Below are 8,668 nucleotides of genomic sequence, written 5' to 3'. Positions count from 1 at the left end.
TTTCCAGTATGTTGTTAGTGGATTTGGGTATGATAGGTTGGTGTTCGAGTTTTATGATTTGATGTTCGGGTAAATAGATTATCCTGTTTGAGGATTTGGGTTTGACTGTTCTGTTCGAGTAAATATGGTTTACTGTTCGAGTTTTATTGGTTGATGTTCGAGTTTTATGGGTTGACTGTTCGGGTAAATAGATTATCCTGTTTATATATTTGGATTTGAATGATCTGTTCGAGTAAATATGGTTTACTGTTCGAGTTTTATTGGTTGATGTTCGAGTTTTCTGGGTTGACTGTTCGGGTAAATAGATTATCCTGTTTATATATTTGGATTTGAATGATCTGTTCGAGTAAATATGGTTTACTGTTCGAGTTTTATTGGTTGATGTTCGAGTTTTCTGGGTTGACTGTTCGGGTAAATAGATTATCCTGTTTATATATTTGGATTTGAATGATCTGTTCGAGTAAATATGGTTTACTGTTCGAGTTTTATTGGTTGATGTTCGAGTTTTCTGGGTTGACTGTTCGGGTAAATAGATTATCCTGTTTGGGGATTTGGGTTTGACTGTTCTGTTCGAGTAAATATGGTTGACTGTTCGAGTATTTGGCTGCTCTGTTCGAGTAAATATGGTTGACTGTTCGAGTATTTGGCTGCTCTGTTCGAGTAAATATGGTTTACTGTTCGAGTATTTTTATTTGACTGACTGTTCGAGTAAATATTGGTTTGATTGTTCGAGTAAATATTGGTTTGATTGTTCGGGTAAATATGGTTTGATTGTTCGAGTAAATATTTGTTTGATTGTTCGGGTAAATATTGGTTTGATTGTTCGGGTAAATATGGTTTGATTGTTCGGGTAAATATGGTTTGATTGTTCGAGTAAATATTGGTTTGATTGTTCGGGTAAATATGGTTTGTTGTTCGAGTATTTGAGTTTGATTGTTCGAGTAAATATGATTTACTGTTCGAGTATTTTAGTTTGACTATTCGAGTATATATGATTTATTGTTCGAGTATTTTAGTTTGGCTGTTCGAGTATTATTAATTTTGTGTTTTAATTAATTGTCCCATGTAGACTATCTGATAAGTGAGGAGCAACATTTCCCCGCCCGGGTAACCACATTTTCAAACATATCAGTTGTTACCACTTCAATTAAATTGAAGTTGAATGAGGAGCAACTTGAGGTTTTTAGGCAATCATGCTTTGGCATGATGCTGGATGTACATGACATCAGTTGTTCTTCACAACTGATACACCAGCTTCTACTACGTCAAATTGTTTCTCCCCAGGGTGATTTTGGAGAAAGATTGCATTTCAATATTGGTGGAAAGAAGTGCACATTTGGTATTGAAGATTTTGTGATTATCACCGGACTATTATGTACAGAATCTGTGCCCGATGTGTCAAGTCTGGTTGATACATCTGTTAATAGGCTAAAATCCCTTTATTTTGAAGAAAAATGTGGAAAGGGCAAGGGTAAGGGGAAGGGGACCAATGTAAGCAGAGCTGAGCTGGAAGAGGCATTCGATAAATGTGATAATGCTCATGATGCTTTGAAGTTAGCTTTGGTGTATTTTGTTGAGTCTGTATTGATGCCTAGAGAGAGAAGAAATGCCATTAATATTAAGTGGCTCCAACTTGTGGATGATTTGGATGCCTTCAACCAATATCCATGGGGAAGCGTTTGCTACGAACGTACTGCTACCTCTCTTGCATGTGCCATGATTGGAAGGGCTGAAAAATACTTGAGTAAGGGTAAGGCAAAGGAGACATACAGCCTTTATGGAATGCCAATAGTACTCCAGGTAAAAAAAAAAAAGATCATTCTATTTGTGTTCTGTTTATTATTTATTGTAATAATAGTTTACCAATATTTTTTTTGATTATTTGAAGATTTGGGCGTATGAAATTGTACCCATTATAGCCCAGAGGTATGCCACCAAATGTGGTGAAACACACCCCAGAATACTCAAGTACTCAGGGAATCAAACCCCTACTTCAGATGACATCGTGTCAGATGTATTTGAACTGATAAAGGTTAGTGAAGTTAAAATGTTTAATAAAATTTGTTGTTCGGGTAGTTTTAGTCTTATGTTCGAGTATTTGTAGTTTTATAGTTGAGTATTTATAGTAACATGTTCGAGTAGTTGTAGGTTGATGTTCGAGTATTTGTATTTTGGTGTTCTAATTTCACTCATCACTTTGTTTTAATCTTCACAGATTGAGGTTCATGATGCTCTAGTGCCAACGGAGGCTGAGCTGGAGAAGGATTATGTTAGGGAGGTTATGAAGAGAATTAAGAAAAGAGAAATTAAAAGAAGCAGAGATAAGTCTGAAGAAGATGAAGAAGAGAAACAGAGAAAAGAGAGAAGAACTAAGAGAAGGAGGGATTACGATGTTAATGTTGAAGAAAAAATGAGAAAAGAGAAAAGAACAAAGAGAAGGGATGATCACATCGAGCATGCACATGCACATAAAGCTGGAGGGAATTTGATATTGAAGGCCAAGTTCGATGCCATAGAGCAGAAGTTGGGAGAGCATGGTGGTCAACTTTTGGACATGAAAAAGGAAATTGTTGAAAGCATTACTGGTTTTTTTGAGACTACCAAGGCAATTTACGAAGGTCTGGCAGTGTTAAAAGGAAATTGGGAGAAAAAGGAGGATAAGGATGGAAATCAGGATGAAAAGGATGAGAATGATGACGAGGGAAAGGATGATGAGGGTGAAAAGGATGACGAGGGAAAGGATGAGGGTGAAAAAGATGATGAGGGAAAGGATGATGAGGGTGAAAAGAATGATGAGGGAACGCATGATGAGGATAAAAAAGAGGACCAGGAGGAAACGTATGATGCGGATAAAGAGGAGGAGGACAATGAGGGAAAGACAGTTTCCCCTGTTAGACATGCCGATGATGTTGAGGATGCAGCCGTAGTTGCTGGATTGATGGATCTCACAGAACAAGTGTTTGAACAGCCAATGACAGACAAAAGTTCAATTGGAGTTGAAGAGATTCCAAAAGCCAAGTACACATTTACACGGGGAAGAAAAAGAGGTTCCACATCGAGACGTGTAAATATATATAATCCAATGCGAACAGAGTGTCAATCACAAGAAAGAAGCACCAACCAAAATATTGATGGTCCTTGGCCAATCAATTTAAAGAGGTCATATTCGACTCTTTGGAGACAAGGATTTGAAGCATGGGTAAGAAACAGGGCTGAGGATACATCTTATTTGGTTGTTGGTGGAAAGAAGTTATACAAAAATTGGTTTATCAACGCAATGACACCCGATTACTGGTTGACAGACCAGGTAACATATATATAACCATATTTAAAAAAAAAATTATTCGTAATAGTTACTTATAGTTATCTTTGATTTTGTAGCATATGGACGTCGCAATGTACCTCCTCATGAAGAGGATCAAGCAATACCCTGCCATATTCAAGAAGAAGGTTGTGCTGTTGGACACTATATTCACTGTAAGTATTTTATATGTGTGTTCGAGTATGTTTGTTAGATGTTCGAGTTGTTGAACTTGATGTTCGAGTATATTAGTTCACATGTTCGAGTATTTTAGTCGGATGTTTGAGTATTTTATTTCATATGTTCGAGTATTTTATTTCACATGTTCGAGTTTTTTAAGATACATGATCGAGTTTTTTAGTCAGTTGTTCGAGTATTTTAATTCACATGTTCGAGTAGTTTAGTCGGATGTTCGAGTATTTTATTTCACATGTTCGAGTTTTTTAAGATACATGATCGAGTTTTTTAGTCAGTTGTTCGAGTATTTTAATTCACATGTTCGAGTATTCTAGTCGGATGTTCGAGTATTTTTATTTCATATGTTCGAGTATTTTATTTCACATGTTCGAGTAGTTTAGTCGGATGTTCGAGTATTTGAGAAAAAATAATATAGTACATTTTACAGGTATCAGTTGAATCCCACTTTAATGAGTTCACTAAAGATCCTCATAATGTTGGAGAATGGGACAAACATGAAGTCTTTGAACACTATATTTCTGGAAAAAACCCTGAAGGGTCCATACCATTGAATGGTGTAGATTACATTTACTTTCCCATGAACTGGAGAAATATCCATTGGGTTGCAATTGAGGTTGAAGTTGGCAACAAATGGATCAATGTATATGATCCCAAAATTTCAATCACCAGCAAGGAGGATTGCAATAATCATATGAAACCGTTGAGGACTATGTTGCCATACATCCTTTGTTTGGGTGGGATTGATGCAGGAGTCGCCCCATGGCCTGCTCATAGATTGCAAGTTGTTCCTCAGCAAGAGACCGGGTAAATGTTTCCAGTGTTAGATAAATTTTTCATGGTGGTTAACGTTTATATATTTTTGTAACATATATGCTATCTTATGTTTTACAGGGGAGATTGTGGGATGTTCACAATAAAATTTATAGAGGTATTGAGTGCAGGAATGCCAATACAACTTATTAATCAGACAGACATGATGTTTTACAGGAGGAAATTCGCAATCGAGTCATACGGACAACATTTTTAACTTACTTTTGTAAATATTTATTTTCATCCTATTAAATTGTATATAACTCAGTGTAATACAAATATTGGTTCGAGTAATGCAAGGTACATTTGTTCGAGTAATTACCTATTATCATCGAGTAATATACTATAATGTATATTTGTTCGAGTACTTTTCTTATTTGATCGAGTAATATAATATTCACATGTTCGAGTAACCTATTAAATGATCGAGTAATTCACATGTTCGAGCATTTGTTGAGTATATTCGAGTATATAGGTGTACCATTTAGCGTATTTCTTGGGTCTATTCGAGTAATTGGTGGCACATGTTCGAGTATTTGTTGAGTCTATTCGAGTAAATGATGGCCCATTTCGAGTAATTGTCCAGGCTATTCGAGTAAAACATTTAACTGTTGGAGTAATACATTGATTCTGTTCGAGTAATACAGTTAACTGATTAATGAATTTATCAAAAATCATAACATTAATGATGTTGGAGTCAATGCATGTTACATCTATGATGTTGGAGTCAATGCATGTTACATCTATGATGTTGGAGTCAATGCGATTGGCTCTTTGCATGTTTGACGATTATGACCTCGCTGTCGACACCGGGAACATATCCTCACTGCTATAGTTTCACCAGATGATGGGATCCTTCGTTGTCTTGGCCTCCCCCCTTGACGTCTAGTCGCCGGTGGGAGCAATACGTTGTCCTCGCTAACTTTGCGTTGATCCTCAATAGTTACTGGGTATATAGCTTCAGCATAAGCTAACATTAGGGCCTCATTCGTATAGTACGGAGAACACAAGGAATTAAAAGATATGTTCCGAACTCGACATGCAGCCAATGCGTGTACACAAGGAAGTTGGTCAAGATCAAACACACGGCATGAACATGTCTTGTTTTGCAGATCAACCTGTCCATCTTGATCACCATCTCGTACATAGTACTCACTATGGCTTATCGGTTGAACATTTAGTCGTTGTGACCTATTGCTTCTCTTTCTAACTTCCTTGTCACACTCGCAACATAGGTAAGACGTGACAGATGCTGCGTTATTACGACGAGCACTGAACCATTCCTGCAATTTGGCACGCAATTGTTCAACTAGCATTGTAATCGGCAAACTTCGAGCATCTCGTAGTATAGCATTCAAGCACTCTGCAATGTTCGTCGTCATGATACTATATCTCTTACCAGAAGACAGTGCTCTAGACCACCTATGGAAACCAGCTTCAACTAAATAAGCATAAGGTCTACCTCCGTCGACATTACGCAACTGATTCATTAAATGCTCGAATTCAGATGTTCGATACACCTTAGCAGCTTTAAGATATATAGGGATGATAGATTCGTTGAACCCTTTCGCCTTCATGTTTCGTTGGATATGGACGATACATGCGCCATGAAATGAACCAGGCAATACAAGTGAAACTGCCCTATCAATGCTAGGATTTCTGTCTGAAATGATACATAACCGTGAGAAGTCTTCAACTGTAATGGCATCCCGTAATTTTTCAAAAAACCATTGCCAAGATGCATTATTCTCAGAATCACCAATGCCAAAAGCAACCGGATAAATTTGCTCATTTCCATCCAAAGCAGTTGCCACAAAAAGTGTACCCAAATACTTACCCTTCAAATGGGTGCCATCAACGACGATAACAGGGCGCATTGAACTATGAAATCCACGTAAGCTTGCACCAATTGCCATGAAAAAATACTTGAATCGATTATCATCATCAGACTCAATATGAGTAATTGTACCAGGGTTATTATTCTCCAATACAGCACAATAATGGGGTAAGTAAGCAAATGATTCTTCCGGTGAACCACGAAGAGAATAAAGCGCACATTCTCTAGCCCTCCATGCCTTATCATAGGTAATATTAATGCCATATTCTCTTCTAATATCCTGAATTATGTCATTTGGTCTGTAAACACGCCCAACACCTTCATATCTGGCCCTGATGCAATCACCAATCACCCTTCCTGATGCTTGCTTGTGCCCATGATTCACAAATTCCAACGAACATGTGTGAGTATCATTGAATTTTTTCACAAGAAAAAGTTCAGTTTCTTTTAGCTTTATACCTCTCATACGCCATTGGCATCCACTTGCAAGACACTCGACCACAAGCAAAGACTTCGTCGACCTCGTCACCCTGAATTGAAAATTCTTCTTAATAGCATAGAGGGATATATGCTTATGCAACTCTTTCTTGTTTGTAAAAATCACCCCCACATCAAACGTATCAGATGATTCGCTGTTGAGGTCAATAGTATTGCTCCCACTATATTGCCCAACCTGAATGTTCTCACCCGTCTGCGTATTAGGATCATTAGTTGCAGCAACATCATCAACAACAAAAGGTTGAGTTTCTGGAACATAACTTGCACCTCCAACAAAAGGAATGTCATCATCGTATTCATCATTAATATTATCTTCTCGACCCTGGCCATCTCTAACAGCATCAAAATCTTCTTCGAATTGGCTTAAACTAGGAAAATCATCAATCCGATTTCTGGCACGTCCAACAAAAGGTTGAGTTTCTGGAACATAACTTGCATCCTGCGAATGAAACTGTTGATGTTCTTTTGGTCTTACTGTTATACATAGTGGGGTACCCGGTTTCCGTGAAGCGTCAGGTCGCCGTGCATCATCATTCTGTCGTAAGAAGAATTGCAAGTCATCTTCATTGCTAACAACCAACGGTTCCATATGGAAATGTGTGTTATATACAAATTTCATGAGCAACTCATTTGAAGTTCGATCAATTCCCGTAATCTTGTATATCTTCTCCAAAAAATCCTCATAGGAAATGGACTCATTCACAACAAAACCTTTCCCAGTACCACCAATGAATTTGTAAATTCCTCCTGAAAATTCCCAATCTCCGTCGTATATAACAACAAGGTCAACCACACCCATTCCTGAAAAACAAAATTGCAAGAACTTGAAAACTCGAACAAACATCATAAACAACTCGAACATATATAATAGAATACTCGAACAGATATCTTCAAACACTCGAACGTATCAAAAAAAACACTCGAACAGATGGCATCTAATACTCGAACAGATATCATAAAATACTCGAACATATCCCTTCAAACACTCGAACATATCAAACAAAACACTCGAACAGATGGCATCTAATACTCGAACAGATATCCTTAAATACTCGAACATATCAAAGAAAACACTTGAACAGATATCATTAACACTCGGACAGTTATCCTAAAACACTCGAACAGATATCCTAAACACTCGAACAGATCTCCTAAAACACTCGAACAGATATCATTAACACTCTGACAGATATCATAAACACTCGAACAGTTATCCTAAAACACTCGAACAGATATCCTAAACACTCGAACAGATCTCCTAAAACACTCGAACAGGTCTCCTAAACACTCGAACAGATATCCTAAACACTCGAACAGATATCATAAAACACTCGAACATATATAATAAAAAATAAGCCATATTTTTAAATACTATTATCCGGATAAAAGTGATATTACCCTTATCTTTAATGGTTATTAGTTGTACGTTTTCCAATTTTCTATGTTTATCTTTTCAAAACGCGTGGGATTAGTTGAGATTTAATGTTTAATATTAATTATGACGTTTCGATTTTTGATAAGCATTAAATACAGTGGAGTTAATACTTAGGATTATTCCTATATATATAGCACTATCTACGGGAAAGATATACATCAACCGAAAAGAGAAATCTCCTTTTTGTATAATATGACATCCTCTCGGACTGCTGTCAACACCTTGAGGAAGGAACTGGAGGAGGCATATGAAGACCTGGAAGATCACGAAGCTAAGATTGCAGAGCTTACTAAAGCTCTCCAATCTGCTGGGAGTTCATTGTCCCAGCTCCATGAGCTAGCTGAGAAGCGAGCTATGGAGCAGGACACCCATAAACTCCAGGACTCCCTCCTTGATCTATCTGTTTTGATCAACGAGGTTTTAGATAAAATAAGTGAAAAATTGAACATCTGGAGTTAGGTTGTAATAAAAAATTTTATAAATAAAATTTATATTTCCGTTACATTATTTGTTTCATTTAATATCTGTTGTAATATTTAACCTGTTGAAATATTTACTCGAACACACATCCATAATACTCGAGCATATA

At 37.1% G+C, this 8,668-nt stretch overlaps 1 protein-coding gene across 1 annotated transcript; it reads left to right on the top strand.

Annotated features, from left to right (window-relative positions):
* The first annotated feature begins 934 nt into the window (after window positions 1-934).
* LOC120002327 lies at window positions 935-4,186 on the top strand. Its single transcript, XM_038851055.1, has 6 exons — window positions 935-1,800; window positions 1,889-2,032; window positions 2,216-3,307; window positions 3,382-3,477; window positions 3,927-4,118; window positions 4,169-4,186. The coding sequence occupies exons 1-6, from the start codon at window positions 1,204-1,206 to the stop codon at window positions 4,184-4,186; spliced, it is 2,139 nt and encodes a 712-aa protein (XP_038706983.1). The 5' UTR covers window positions 935-1,203.
* The last annotated feature ends 4,482 nt before the right edge of the window (window positions 4,187-8,668 follow it).

The sequence above is a fragment of the Tripterygium wilfordii genome, chromosome 1 (assembly GCF_013401445.1).
Source record: "Tripterygium wilfordii isolate XIE 37 chromosome 1, ASM1340144v1, whole genome shotgun sequence".
NCBI classification, from domain to species: Eukaryota; Viridiplantae; Streptophyta; class Magnoliopsida; order Celastrales; family Celastraceae; genus Tripterygium; species Tripterygium wilfordii.
This window is presented reverse-complemented; position numbering and strand designations above follow the sequence as displayed.

What these genes read in the sequence shown, in the direction of transcription:
- LOC120002327 (XM_038851055.1), top strand. Translation starts at nt 1,204, where the DNA reads ATGATGCTGGATGTACATGACATCAGTTGTTCTTCACAACTGATACAC. An exon ending in ATGTATTTGAACTGATAAAG is followed by an intron (nt 2,033 to 2,215) that starts GTTAGTGAAGTT and finishes TAATCTTCACAG; the next exon opens with ATTGAGGTTCATGATGCTCT. An exon ending in TGTTGGACACTATATTCACT is followed by an intron (nt 3,478 to 3,926) that starts GTAAGTATTTTA and finishes TACATTTTACAG; the next exon opens with GTATCAGTTGAATCCCACTT.